This window comes from Apteryx mantelli, chromosome 1 (assembly GCF_036417845.1).
Source record: "Apteryx mantelli isolate bAptMan1 chromosome 1, bAptMan1.hap1, whole genome shotgun sequence".
Taxonomy (NCBI): Eukaryota; Metazoa; Chordata; class Aves; order Apterygiformes; family Apterygidae; genus Apteryx; species Apteryx mantelli.
In genome coordinates this window covers 48,180,390-48,195,948 of record NC_089978.1, presented here as the reverse complement: position 1 = coordinate 48,195,948, position 15,559 = coordinate 48,180,390, and the positions used below count along the sequence as shown (strand labels likewise).

The 15,559-nt window shown below is 33.7% G+C and overlaps 1 protein-coding gene across 18 annotated transcripts in view; it reads left to right on the top strand.

Annotated features, from left to right (window-relative positions):
- The window catches only part of MYCBP2 (MYC binding protein 2), a 218,533-nt gene that overhangs the window by 181,705 nt on the left and 21,269 nt on the right, over positions 1 to 15,559 (top strand). For 16 of the 18 annotated variants that reach the window (XM_067293019.1, XM_067292987.1, XM_067293046.1 and 13 more), the window contains 10 exons: positions 1,015 to 1,172; positions 1,599 to 1,798; positions 2,939 to 3,088; positions 6,670 to 6,830; positions 7,382 to 7,538; positions 8,130 to 8,354; positions 9,254 to 9,319; positions 11,687 to 11,926; positions 12,091 to 12,189; positions 14,517 to 14,597. In XM_067293019.1, coding sequence (XP_067149120.1) covers positions 1,015 to 1,172; positions 1,599 to 1,798; positions 2,939 to 3,088; positions 6,670 to 6,830; positions 7,382 to 7,538; positions 8,130 to 8,354; positions 9,254 to 9,319; positions 11,687 to 11,926; positions 12,091 to 12,189; positions 14,517 to 14,597 — 1,537 coding nt within the window. The remainder of the gene's footprint in view (positions 1 to 1,014; positions 1,173 to 1,598; positions 1,799 to 2,938; positions 3,089 to 6,669; positions 6,831 to 7,381; positions 7,539 to 8,129; positions 8,355 to 9,253; positions 9,320 to 11,686; positions 11,927 to 12,090; positions 12,190 to 14,516; positions 14,598 to 15,559) is intronic. The other 2 variants (XM_067293075.1, XM_067292950.1) reach the window with 1 other exon arrangement.

Below are 15,559 nucleotides of genomic sequence, written 5' to 3'. Positions count from 1 at the left end.
AATTTTGCTTGTTCTTTTGGTGGGAAGCTACAAATTTCACTGAAGAAGTGACAGCTTAATGGTATCTAGTACCAAGACTGCTAGATGGATTCTGTTAGGTTAAGCCAATTTCCTATCTAAATGAGTTTACTATAACCTAATTGAAGCAGTTACAGAGTTTTTTGTTTTGCCTAGGGGAGAAAGGCTCTTAGAATATCTTTATAAATAGTCCAGAATCAACTTTGATGCTTGGGTTTTTTGAGATGTCAAACAGCGATTCCTCATATTATAATGAGGACGTAATGAAGCAAAAAATTGCTATTAATCTGTTTTTATTTCAATTTGTTATATTTTACACTAACTGAAAAAAAGAACAGTGTATTGGAATGCTGCAATCTACAATATAGTCTTTTCAGAAATAGAACTTTTCTAACAAAACTCCTTAAGAGTGCATCGTATTGGTATATTCCTTTATTAAAACTGTGGACACCATGGTCTCCTGAGGTCTATAGGGAGAGCATAAGCTGGGAGTTCTTCTGCAGACTGTAAGAAGTCTACTGAAGGTAAGGAGTAAAACATGTCAGAGGGGCAGCCATAGCAATTGAAAATGGGCTTTAAGGCTCATGATGTTGGAAACTTTTATTCATTACACAAATGTCTAAATTTCAACTGGCTTGCATATTTAAAAATTCACTTCATAGATGTTTTCACACACATTCCCAGAGCAAATTTTGTCTGAAATTTCAGGCATTATCTGAATGTTTGTATTCTCCCTGAAAAATACCTAAATTCATGGCACTTATTGTATACATCATTACATTTGTGTATAAGACATTTGCACGCTTTTTCATCATAAGTAATTCTAATATGTGTTTCTTCCTTCCCATAATTTAACAACTATTGAATACGTAAGACAAACTTTCATACAATAGTAGTATTGTCATTATGAAATGCATGCCTCTCTATTTAATATGTATGTGTAATTTAAGTATTATATTCACTAATGGATCTATAACTTCACTGATTTCTTTGTAGTTTGGAAACCAGTCCAATAACAGATACAGATCTTGCAAAGCGTACGGTCTTTCAAAGATCATATTCGGTTGTTGCATCAGAATATGACAAACAGCACTCAATTTTGCCAGCACGAGTTAAGGCGATCCCCAGGAGGCGAGTCAACAGTGGAGATGCAGGTAAGAGAACAGACATCTGAAGCAGGGAAAAAATATTCAAAGATATGGCATTGGATTTACAGTTCTTAGAAACTGTAGACAAATATAAATTGTTATAAATACATGCAATGGCTTTTATTTCTTTTTGCTATTAAATATTAACTGTTTGTTAATCCACATAGGATTAGCCTAGGAACAACTCAGGAATAACTGCAGTTTTGAAATATGTGATGCATCTTTTGTGCTTGATTTAAAAACTGGAGTAGTACTTTCTTGGTTTTAGTGTCTGCTTACTTTCTCAGTTGAAGCATCACTTTTCCACATTGTTTTTATTATACAATTTGCTTAGAAAAAATGATTATTCTTTTGCTTTTTATTTTTACTATGGCTATAAAATTACATTGCACAAAGAATCTAATGTATGCATATTTTTATGCTTTTAAATAGAAGTGGGGTCCTCTCTCCTGAGACATCCATCTCCTGAACTTTCTCGGTTAATCTCCGCCCATAGCTCTCTTTCCAAAGGAGAGAGAAATTTCCAGTGGCCAGTACTGGCATTTGTAATCCAGCATCATGATCTGGAAGGACTTGAAATAGCAATGAAACAAGCCTTACGGAAATCTGCTTGCCGAGTCTTTGCCATGGAGGTATTAATGTACTAATGGATCTGTCTATAATAAGACATTAGTAACTTCTGTCTCAGATATGTTTTAAAACAGTTTATATATATATATATATATAATATATATATATATGTATATATAAAAATATAATAAAACCAAAAAAGAATTCTTTTACTGATTTTGAATTCTTACATCAGTAAACCTTATTAAAAATTTCACTTAGTTGTATTATTAACTCTAAAAGTCAGGAATACTAATTTTACCTGTAAACCTTCTCCAGTAGTATATTTGCATTTGTTCTATAGAAAATCTCTGATTAAGGCTGCAAAAATCAATTATTCAAATACTGTTTTCTCCTCAGTACTCAATATATATTCCGTGTCTTACTTGCAACTTCTTTTTCAAATCTTGGTCTGAAAATTGTTTCTTTAGAATTGTTTTGGTGCAGATAATATCTGGGTAGTTCACAACTTCCACCTGAAATAGGTGAATGCTACCCAAGTTATATAGATAGTGAATGAGCCACCAAAAGATCAGTTAAAGGTCAATTACTGCTGAGCTCTAGTAAAGTTTGTATAAAAGTTGTATAACGAGAGCTTTTTCAAATACTTATAACCTGTGAAAATCTATGTGTATTTTCTCAGGTAAAGTAAAGAGCTCATCTCTACGGTAAACACTACCAGTCAAATTTCAGGTCTCAACAGCAATGCACAAAAGGATTACAGTTTTCAAAAGAAGAATGCAGGACTGTTACAGTCTTGAAAACTTTTTTTTCCCCCACTACATTCGTTTTTTGGAAGTGGCTGAATTGTTTAGATTAATTCAGCCAATGGTGGAAATCAAACAAGGAAACCAAACCTCAGCCTACATGGTTGTAAATTAAAAATAATCTTTACTTTGTTAACCAAACTGAGTAATAAGCACTGCTGCCACCTCATCCTATAATAATTTCTGGAAATACATAATGTCTTTGCTTTTTTCACTCTTAAAGCTTTTTTTTAAAGAACTTATTTTTTGTAATAAGGGCCTTACTTGAAGACCTCTGTGTTATTGTTTGACTTTTCAAATGTGTCTATACATCTCCTTATATAAAGTGTTTAAAAGATAGTTTTACTCCAGCTTTGCTTAGCCAATTCATAACTTTTGGTGTGTGTTTTATTTTAGGCTTTTAACTGGCTTCTTTGTAATGTCATTCAAACAACTTCTCTTCACGATATTTTATGGCATTTTGTGGCTTCCTTGACTCCTGCACCTGTAGAGCCTGAAGAGGAGGAAGATGAAGAAAATAAATCAAATAAAGAAAATGCGGAACAAGTATGTGAGGTTCAACATACTTCTCATAAATACAATATCTTTATTTATTTTGAAATCAATTTAGAAATATTTTAGTATGTCTAAAAAGAAGCCTTAATCCTCTCTTCTGAGAAAAGAAACCTAATTATGGAATGAAAATTTTTAATCTTCAATCATACAGTATGTGCTTGAACCCTTTCAGTAGTCATAGTTAAATTTATTTTTCCATCTCAAAATGCCAAATTTTGTGTGCTGTTGAATTCCAGTCTTTAAATACATTATTCTTATGCATATTCAAACAGCTTAAGAAAAAAATGCACAAGCACATTTCCTAATCCAGTAACAAAAAAATTTTACTGTTTGCTTCCTATTTCCCTCACCCAAAAAGAAAAAAGACAGAAAAGAGAAAATATTTTTCAGAGGAGCTTTTTTGTTTTGTATGCTGTGTCTTTCAGCACATTAAAAAAATACATAGTTTTCAAAATTTAGCATGTGAAATGATGCAGTCTAACACAACACTCAAAAGGTGTGATCACACAGTCTCTTCTAGATTTAGCTGTAATTATTGAAAACATTATCCTACCCACCATGAATACCTCAAGAGATCATGCTAGCACTCCTATTAAGTCAATCAGGGTAATTTTTATCACTTCAAATTTAATCCAGCTCTGAAATTAGAAGTTCTGAAATGATTCTTTCAGCATTTCAGCTTCAGTACATTTCTATAGTTGTTTACAAAGTGACTGTAATCTCCTTCTAAATTTTGTGAGATATCAACTTTTGCATGTTACATCAACATGCAGATTTATAATTCTACGTACTTGTTTTTAAGAGCCTCAAGTGCTAGGATATATACATTAAAGCTGATTGTCACTAGCTCAGTCTATTATACCCTTGAGTGCTGTTTCCATGCCAATCTCTGGCAGTCTTCTTCCCTGTAATAACTTCAATTGGCTCATCAAAAACACTGCCAGAGCAGTGGAACTGTTGTGTTCCTGCCAGTCCTTATACTTAGCCTCCAAAATAAGAACGAATAATATCTAAATCAATTTAAAAATGCTGGTTTACATGTAGTTTGGATAATTACTGATTGAAAGGTAAAGGAGATTAGAAAGGAATGGGAAAAATGCTACTTCTCCTCTGGTTGGACTGCTTCTGCTTTTTTGATACAATGAAGGAGGGGCTTACAAAATTCACCTTGAACACTTGACTAGGATGAGTAATTTTATGGCATACAAGAAACTGGCAACAGTTTTCAGCTAGTTGCCAAATACAGCTCAAGTGATGTATATTCAAATCCCATGTCTTCCTTCAGTAGTGTGATCATATGATAAAAATACCTATGATAAATGCATGCACATTATGTAACAAATTTAAGGCAATTATTTGGTACTTTTCCAGCATTAGGATTCATTTGTGTGTGTGAAATATTTAGGCACATTCTTTTAATGCATTGGGGGTGGGTGAGAAATCCAGTGTTGAATTCTGAAAAATTGGGGATGGGAATCAAGAGTGAGAAAAGGTTTAATACATAAGATGTAGATCCAAGGGGTAATGTCCAGTCCAGTTAAAGCAAAAAAAATGCAACACTTCCTAGACTACAGAGGAGGCAGGAGGGAGCAGGATGTTAACTGTCTAGTTAGGATACTCAGGGGAAGGCGAATACCTCGGGTTGGAACTTTTTTGGAATAACTGACTGGACCCAGTCCTGGGCTGCCTGCTGTAGGTCACCCTGCTTGAGCAGGGGAGTTGGACTAGGTGATCTCTAAAGGTCCTTTCCAATCTCAACTGTTCTGTGATTCTGTGACTTTAAATTTATTTTCAAATGGATCCCTTCAAGGAACTGAATATAGTGTATTGGTCCTTTTTCCTGTCCTAAACATCTTAATGATATCCTAAACATCTTAATATTTCAAATTTCCAAATAGTCTTGCTGTCCCACAGGTTGTACAGTACAGAAAATTTGACCCTTATCTCTAAAAACAAAAAATTCTCATCCCAAATATTTTTTTCTAATATGTTTGAAAATTTGTCTTAACCATGAAGGCTAATGAATAGTGTTTTAAACAGAATTTTCATGAAAAAATGGCCTGTATTAACACAGCTGCCACTTTTAATTTTCAGAATGAAGTGACAGGCTGCAATCAGGTGGTATTTTTTGATAGTGATCTCTCTTCCATCATTATCAATAGAACTAATGGTTTTACTGTACTGAGATTTTCCAGTTGTAGTTATAGCAGTACAATTAGAGTGGAAAAATCCCTTTATTGTATAGTCATAGCTGCATAATTATATAATATGTAATATAAGCTTATGTTGATTCAAGAACAAAAATAGAATTAACTTTAGTAAGAGCCCTTTTGGATCTCCAGATTTCTTCATATTAATGTGTAATGATCCAGTCTGGTCATACTCTGGAGAAATGCACTGGCATATTTTCATTCGTCTAGAGGGAAGGGTGGTGGCTGGAAGGTGTGCCAGCTAGAAAGACCACTTTGGAGTACAGACTCCCTCCAGGACACCGTGGCTTTCATCCTTGAGCATCAGCATCAGCTCTCATGAGGAACAATAAGAGATGATGCTCATGATGAAAAAGGGCAGCAGTGATTACCTTTAGTCCCACTGAGAATAATTACAAGTGCAATTACAATGGATGATTTGGGGAGGAAGAAGGAAATCCTATGCTGTCCGCTCTGAAAAACATAATGAAAAATATTGGAAGTGCACAATGAAAAAAAATGGTTTTGAAAGCTGTTTGTGGCACCAGATATCCTTAGTAGTGAGTGAGAGTGAGGAAAGCATGTATGTATGTATGTATTGCTGAAGAGGGATAAACGGTTGCAGAAGAAATAAGGAAGAAAACTGTGTTTGTGTGGGATGAGGAGGTTGGCTTACATGTACCAAAGTGTGGAAATGTAAAAGATGGTGTGTGCTGGGGACTGGGTAGTGTGTTCAAGAGCTATAAAAAGGTACAGGTAGAAGAGGCAGTTTATAAAACAGAGAAAACAGTTTGTATCCTTCATACATAAATTATTCCTCTGCCTTCTAGAACAGAATGTCACCATCAAAAAGTTCCCCCTTTGCTTTCTCTGCTACCCTTCCCCACAACATACCTTGGTGGATCCCATTTTTCTTGGACCTCTGCCACTGCCTTCTCAGCCACTGCCAAATGGAGCTTGGCTCCCACTGCACAGCCTCTCTGATACTGGCACATTATTAGCATTGTTTTCACAGCTCTCATGAAATAAAGCAGCTATAGCCTTAGCTTAATTACTGAGTTTGCTATGGCTCAAAAAAGTTACAGCAGCTGGAATGTGTTAATCTTTCTGGGGTTTTTTTTAAGTGTTCTTTTTGTTATTTAAGTGGTTATAATGTTTCCCATCTTTAAATTGCAAGAAATATCTTGTGGTAAGATAGTTTCCAAAATTCTTCTTTCGTGTTCATGTATTGGTTGTTATTTTAAAAATTTTCAGACAGGGTCTACTTTGAAGTTCACATTCATTATAGGATTACTGCAGTTATTCTCAAAACGAATACTATAAATGTTTTTACTCCTATCTTTTTTGTCTGAAAGTCTGTTAACAAATTCCATTACATCTTAGGAGAAAGACACAAGAGTATGTGAACATCCTCTGTCAGATATAGTTATTGCTGGTGAAGCAGCTCACCCGTTACCCCACACTTTTCATCGTCTACTCCAGACAATCTCTGATCTTATGATGTCTCTTCCCAGTGGTAGTGCATTACAGCAAATGGCCTTAAGGTAAGCACAAGTTAGGAAAATTCTCAAAAGGCTCAGAGTGTCTTAACAGTAGTGATGAATAGACTTTGCATTGTAGATCAGAAGTTCGAAACAACTTAATGTGTCTGTAAAAATGAGCATGTACCTCCTTACACATAGTATAAAAGATTTTGAAGAGTAAAAATGAATTTGATTTTAAATTCTGTAGTGTATCCCCTATTAAAAAAAATATATTACTGCAATATACCATAGTATCTGTGTGTATGTGCATGGTAACTTAATAACATTTGCTTGAAAAATCTGTTATCTGACTCTGTAAGCTGTTTGAAATTTTTTCCTGTATATTTGTCTTAAATACAAATTGAATAATGCTGACTCTATTTGTAGTTAAGGTACAGTTTACTCCTGCCTTCCTCAAAATGACAAAGAAACAATTGCGATCCTGCAAAAATTTGAAGTTAAGGGTTTATAAAAACATTTTGAGAAGCAAAAATGCAATTAATAACTTTGCTGGTAGGGTCTGTCTCTTAAGCAATGTTCAAAATTTCAAAATCCCCTAAATGTTTTTTCAGATGCTGGAGTCTCAAATTCAAACAATCTGATCACCAGTTCTTGCATCAGAGCAATGTTTTTCATCATATCAACAATATTTTATCTAAGTCTGATGATGGAGATAGTGAAGAAAGTTTTAGTATCAGTATACAGTCTGGTTTTGAAGTCATGAATCAGGCAAGTATTATACCTCTATCTCAAAAATAGCGATTAATTGTGAAAAACTTGTAGTCCCTGTAATCAAACTGTTTTAATTAAAATGTTTTTACTTGCAGTGTCATGTTTCCTTGAATGGATCTTACTTACAACTGGAATCTTGTTGATGTTCAGATTTTCATATTTAGCTTTAAAGGTTCAAATGTTGTCCCTTACTCTGAATCTCATTTAAATCTACATTTTAGAGCAGTGTTTGTGTTATGTTAGTCCGTTTTTTAAACAGGTGTTTTGAATGCTGAGTGCTTCCATCTTTTAATTGCTCATGTATTTTTTCTTCTTTTATTCTGAGAAGAACAAATTAATACTCCTGTTGAACATATTCAAAGTGTTTTCTTCCATTTGTTAATTCATTTAGGTATTTACTAATATACTTAGTTAATAATATTTCCTTTGGTTATAAGAGCTGAATAAATTTAACCTATGAATGACAAATTTTTTCTTTAATTTAGAGAGCTATCATAACAGCTATCTGCCCGCTTTAAAAAAGTATAGACAATGTATGTATTTGGGCTTAACTTCAGATATTTTAAAGTCTCCCATTTGTTCTCACAGGAATTGTGTATCGTGGTTTGTCTAAAAGACCTAACAAGCATTGTTGACATTAAAACATCAAGCCGGCCTGCCATGATTGGTAGTTTAACAGATGGGTCTACAGAAACGTTCTGGGAGTCAGGAGATGAAGACAAAAACAAAACTAAAAACATCACGATTAACTGCGTAAAAGGAATCAATGCTCGTTATGTGTGTGTTCACGTAGACAACTCCAGAGATCTTGGGGTAAGAGGAAAATTAAATGTCTCTTATTGAAACTGCATAGTCAAAGTTGTGTATATTCCTCAATCAAAAACTACCATTTTCTTTGCCCAGATCCATTTGGAATTCTAATTCAGAAGCTCACATTTCAAAAATAAAGTTTCTAATTCCTCTGGTTTTCAAGGCTGTATCTACTATGAATAGACTGATTCAACTAAATTTACAGTTTACATGAACTGGGAAACATGGGACTGGTAAACTTAGTTCTCAGTGGCATGTTCAATTTCAGAGGTGCTTTTAAGACTAAATTATTTCATCGGTTGCTTTTCTTGCTCATGATTTCTGTAGAAGCATTCAAATGAAGAGTTCTTTTATAATATACCAAACTATTTTCCAGACTTCTGACTATTGCAAAGTGCAACTGTCCACTTTGTCCAACCTCAAAATTTCTTTTTCCCTCAACTTCTCTTGTGCACGGTAGTAATACTCTGTAAAACATAGAGCTGTTAAATGTAGGGGAGATTATAACGTGCTTAGTTTAATTTAACTAACTTGAGGTATCATAATAATGCCAGCAGGCCATAGTGGGATATCCCGGAATTATATCATCTTGCCAGAAGGAAAAGACCTTTTCACTTATTACATTACCTTTACTGATAGATCTATACAGTAATGTTGCAAATATACCTTTATTTCAACTACAGCTTTTAATACAAAGAGAAGAATATATATTTTTATTTTTTGGAGAGTTACACTTTGGAATTCTTTGTTGTCCTTGGTATTGATCACTTAAATTTATTTTCTTAATAATACAGTTTGTCTCTCTTTTATGTATGCACTCTCTTAATATGGAAGAAATCACCAAAATTATCCTCATCTGCACAGTTAAAGTATTTCTTTCTTGTTTCGTTTGTCTGTTGCAGAACAAAGTGACTTCGATGACTTTCCTAACTGGCAAGGCAGTAGAAGATCTCTGCAGAATAAAGCAGGTAAACCATTTTAACAGTTGACAGGTGTAAAAATTGCAGTCATTTTTTGGCTGCATTTAGCATGGTTTTTTTGAGCAAATAGTTTCTATTTATTATGATAAACATCAAAATGCTTTGCATCGTAATATCCATGGAAAATACTGTTTTATTAGTGACAGAATTCAGTCATTACACATACCAAATATCAGTCAAGCTTTTACCCTTTTACTGAAGCAGTATAGGGTCATTTAAAATGTTCCTTAGATTTTTCTTTACTAGAGCTGAAAGAATAAGGCATTGCATGGCAAATTTTCTGAACAGACTATTTAAGTTGTGTTTTACAAGTCCAGTAGACCATCTGATTTCTTTTAGGGGTGTTCTTTCACATAATATGCCCAAAACAATTGCATAGAGTGGTATTAAGTATTTTTAGATACTCAGATGTGCAACTCATCAGTGTTGCACTGTCATTTCCTTTTTATCTACCTCTTCAGTTTCCTTTAGAGAAATGCAGCTTAAGAGTCAGCAGAAGTTCAACACTATATGGAGGAGACAATAAAAAATTTGCCTTCAGCCTGAGGTTTTTCAGGATAGATTTTCTAATGCGTATTTATAATACACATTTTTCCTTGCCATTTTTAGTTCTCAGCTTCAGGTAGCTAAAGACTTTTGTCCAGAGGCTTGCATTCATAATGGAATTCAGTCTTGAGTGTTCTGTTCCTAAATCAAATGATAGATATATGTCTTTTTTAAACCCAAAACAATGTTTCATACTTTGAAATCAATATGTCCCATCAAAGATATTAAGGTTTCAAATGGTCAGTTGCCATTTTGGGCTCAGAACTTTATCATTTGGCTTATTGACAGCCAATGGTAAAGTCTTTCAAGAGGAAACATTGTCTTTAGGTGACTCGCAGCTTTTCCACTTTATTGTGATAGCATCTGATAATGCAAAAATTCTGTATAGTGAAAATTACAGGGAGGTGGTTTGCTTTTCCTCTGCCTTCTGTGTCCTCAAAGGACATAAATGCAGCTCCAAAAAGCATTACAAACCAGACAAAAGTAAACTTTGGCACAGTGGATTCGTGCTAAACAATGAAGTGTGTATGTATATATATGTAGACAGATCTAAAATGTATGAGTATATGTATCTGTGGATATATATAGATAGATATTTACACACATACACCCAATCTCTTGGAGAATCACAGCAACTGTAGTGTAAGTAGCATTTTTCTGGGTGTGTGAGTAGACTTGGTATGTCTGCCTATCCCATTAAATAAATAAAGGCCAAGGCAGAGCTCAGACACTTGACTCCTGGTCATTCGTACAGTTTAACTGCTAGTTCACTCCCTGGCTTTGTTTATGTCTTCTCAAACACAAGGCTTAGGCATTTTCCATGGGTGGTTCACTCCCAGAAGATAGGTAGGACTTCCCTGAGCTTTGCTTCCTCCTTGCTTACACAGTCGTCCTACACTTTTCCAACAGGATTTTTGTCTTCAAACACACTCGCACGCTACACCCTAACTCATGCATCATATACCTTCTGTTTCGTGATATTAAAAAAGTAAAAAACAGTCTTGTCCGCAAGCAGTACAGTTCAATGCAGACACTGAGAATTACGGTAAAAATGAGAGAAGAACAAATAATAGCTTTATTATCAATAGTGTTTGGGCCCCACAAGAAGCGAGAGAGAACACAGGACCAATTGTAATTTAGGCCCACACAAGTTGCTTTGAGCAGCAGCATGAGGCATTGTGCCGTCACTTTTTATTTTTCAGTATTGACCTTGCAGTTTTGATCCTATTAACATTAATTTCATTTTTTTTTCATTCATATTGATTGTAAAATAAACATAAATATAATTTGATGCAGTTCATGTCTTTTTTACAATTATTAAGTCCTGCCTTTCTTAAAAAGGAGATCAGACATTTACTTCCATAAAGTTAAGATTCTTTTACAGGGTGTATGTGCATAGGGTGGTATAATTCAAGTAGTGATAACTGTGTGTTATGTTTGAGGTAAATTATGTGTTTTTTTAATATGTATTAGTGAGCAAACATCAATTCAAAATGGTTTGTGAATATGTAACCTGTGCATTAGACAATAAAAGGGATTGTTAGCCCACTATTTTTAATAGGCTTTAGAAATGAACAAAAAATAAAAGGCTATATGTCTTTTTATTTAAATCTAAGGATCCTTATCTTAATTCATGAAGTTTAGTACTTTTAGAATTAAACATGTTAGTAGTCTTACTGTTCAGAATGACAATTTTATAGCAAATGGTATATTGGTCCACAGGTATATAGTGGGTTTGTTTTGGATGTAGGTGAATTAATTTTTTGATATTGTGTTGTCAGTTCGCATCTTTATATTCCTGTTTAATAGGTAGACTTGGATTCAAGACATATTGGCTGGGTAACAAGTGAACTTCCTGGAGGTGATAATCACATCATCAAAATTGAATTGAAGGGTCCAGAGAACACATTAAGAGTTCGACAAGTGAAAATTCTTGGATGGAAAGATGGTGAAAGCATTAAAATAGCAGGCCAGATTTCTGCAAGTGTAGCTCAGCAAAGAAACTGTGAATCTGAGACACTGCGAGTATTCAGACTTATTACATCCCAGGTGTGATTTTGCCACTGTATTATACAGTGAAAAGTTAAAGTTACTATTAATATAATTAAATGAAAGTTACTATAATTTTTTAACTTCTGATGCTTTATATTTTGATGCAAAATGTCATGTCTCCATGAGTTTCTCTGAGCTAATCGTCCCTATCTTCCTTCCAGGTATTTGGAAAACTCATCTCTGGAGATGCTGAGCCAACCCCAGAACAAGAAGAAAAAGCACTGTTGTCTTCCCCAGAAGGAGAAGAAAAAGTACACAATGTATTTATTTGTATTCTATCAGTATTACTTTGCTGCAAAAATTATTCAGGATAATTTTCAGCATTTCTCCTATGTCTTTAAGCTACATAATTTTCAGATCAAAACAGTAGTAAAATGTCACCATTCCAATGTCACCATTACATATTATTAAAAAATTGTCATTGATAATTTTCATTAGCAGATTTGAATTGGGCCATATGCATTTAGTGGAAACATTGTAGCAATGGTAGTGCAAATTATGTCAACAATTACAGAAGAACTTAACTGCAATAATGATCAATCCAGAAGTCCCTCTTTCCCAGAATCTTGTCTCTCAAGAGAGGCTAGTGGCTCTGCTGATGTTTGGGAAAAATGTGTAAGAAACAGCACCAGTATCCTTTCCCTAGTGTACTCTCCTGTCTTTCAGTAAGCAGTAGTTTAGGAAGTGTTCCTGAACCAGTGGCTGTATGTTGACCATCATGTTTAATAGCCAAAATTGAATGGTCCTCAAAGAACATAATTTATTTTTTCAGTTCATTTATGCTTTTGCCTTACCTAGTACCTTGTGGCAATAATTTCTGTGATTTAATTATTCATTTTGGAAGAGTGTGTTTTTGTCATTTTACACCTCCTGTGTGATAATTTAATTATGTTTCCTGGTTCTTATATTATATTTTTCCTGTACTTACCTTTGCCACTTACTTTTCATATGGCCTTTATTTTTCATTTCAAGATGTCATTTTTTGTAGAGGGCTCTTAAGACCTCTGTAAGGTCCTCCCCTTCAGTGATGTCTTCTTCAAGCTCAGCCTTAGTCTCTTCAGTTTCTGTTCATATAAAAGTCATGCCACTCACCTAATCTATCTTGTCACATTTTCTTCTGCACCTTTTTTAGCTCTCTGATGAGTTTTTAGAAATGGGATGACCAAAATGACGTTACTCTCTGATTTGTTTGTTCTGCCATCTGATTTGTTTGTTCTGCAATCTTCATTTCTTTGTATTTACTGGTTTTGAATGTCATCTTGATGGCCAGTTATTCAGAACTGTGAGGACCTTCTGCAAGCCTTCTCATTCCTGTTTTTCAGTATATACATTTCATAATAAGCAGTCTACCATATTTAGAAGAATAAAATCTCCAAACATTTTTTCTTTATGTACTGAAAAATATTTTTATAATAGCTGTTAGTGATCATCTTAACAGGATTGACTTAACGTTTTCATTCTGCCTGAAGTATAAAGTCACTTTGTTTTGCATTACTACTTTGAAACTTAGCATGCAGATAATTCTGAATTTGAGAAACTACCCATTATTCCCTTGGAAACTTGTCTTGGCTAAAATCAGTTGCTGAATATAATTTTTTGCATTCTCTAGTGAGGATAGTAGAGTGATGTTTTACAAATTAAGGCATCCAAATCATCCCTCTGTAAACAATATGCTTTCTGGTATATTGTGCCAGAATATTCTACATAGCTCATCCCTTTAGTAGGATACAATTGAAAAATAAAAAGCCTCTTTACCATCATCTAATCAAAATGGATTTTTGTGTACAGAAAGTTTTATTGAGTCAAAATTTTAAAAAGCTTACCTATCTGTCATTCAGTTGTCATTCAGTTATCTTACACCTCTAAAACAAAAGTATACAAATTAGGAATTTCAGCCACTGCTATCATAGAAAGCTCACACTGTCTGCCTTGAGCCCTCTTTTGATTTCTAATACAACAAAAATGTCTTGGAAAGATTAAATCTGTTATGACCCAGGGAATTCCTATGTGATCTTTAAAATAGAAATTTGACACTATTGCTACATGTTTCTTAGTCTCATATCTTCTCAACAGCTGCTGCCAGACAATAATGGCAAAAATAAACAAAAAAACTTTGGATAACTTCTAACAGTCACTGTAAATTCCTGACAGCGTTTTTTTGCCTTTTTCACAGCACATAGAATTTTTAAAAATGTTTACACTTACTGTGTTTCTCAATTTTGAGAACCATTTAAATATATAAACTGGAAAGTATATTTTATACACTGCTTTATAAAGACTTCAGTCAGTAAGTGTATTCAGCTGCACAGAGAAGCTGTATCTTGGGTAACTATACTGCATTTGTTATGCTTTATTATTTTTTCTCATCCTCCAACTTCATGTCTTATAAAACAGGAAGAAAAGAAATGCATCTAAGATGTATTATTAACCATAATTATATTGATCTTGCTAATATATCTTTTTTCTATGTCACCAAAAGCTGCAGACTTTTAGAACAAAGTTTGTTGATATTTCATATTAATTGCTACAGCAATTAGGAAATGTTCTTGAAACTTGTGATATAACATTGACTATCCTTTTTATAAAGGCAACGTCAGATGCAGACCTGAAAGAGCACATGGTAGGGATCATATTCAGCCGGAGCAAACTGACAAATTTACAGAAGCAGGTTTGTTCATTCTTAAATGCTTTGATGCTTAAATTTTTTGTGTATTGTAATAAGTATGCTCTTTTTCAGTAAATATAAAACCTTTTATTTGACATTTTCAGTTAGAATTTCTGTTGTTCTCTATCATCAAAGTTTGGTTTATGTTTTAAATTATGTATGTGGGTGGGTTTATGTGAAAAATCTGATGAAACTGATACTGAAAAAAAAATCCATTTTAATAGGATAAAAAATGTTCTGTTAGCCTCAATTCAAAATGATATAGAACTGAGTTGTAAATGGTACTCATTCGTGTTTGCTGATAATAGTCCCCTGACAATAGACCAGGAGAGATTCAGTTACAGAATTTAGATTCTTTCTTCAAACACCTTTTCTCCCCATTTCTGCCATTAAAGTATTTAGGTTTGATACAGTACAGGACTAAAAAGGGAATCAGTATATTATTAAATAATTCCTTTCTGCATAGTCAGTAACAGCTTGGATTTGTTGTTTTAATTACTTATCTTTGTCTTTCTCAATAAAAAGTGGTAGTTACAAAGTACGTTTTTGATTTTTTAAATATTTTTTAATATATCAAATAGAGCATCCTTTTATGTTATTTTTATAACACCTATCAGGAGACAAACAAAGATTTTCATGACGATACAAGAGGAATTAGATTCCCTTTGAATTTTAGTAGATTCTACATCATGTCTTATTCCTCTAACTTTTCTTGACACACATCTGTACAAGCTTTAAAATCTTTTAAATATCCTTTTTAACATGCTTGATATGAAAACATGCTTTCTAAAATCTCTTGAACTTCCTAACTAGTAGACTCTACAAGAGACTGTAAGTAGTTCTAATGAGTACTTTTCTTTTGACTGCGTTGACTAGATGTACTTCTTTCTGTTCTTTTTTATTTTTATCGGAATCTTACGTAAAAAGCAAATTAAAAGGCAGGTACTTAAAAAAGATTTAATTCA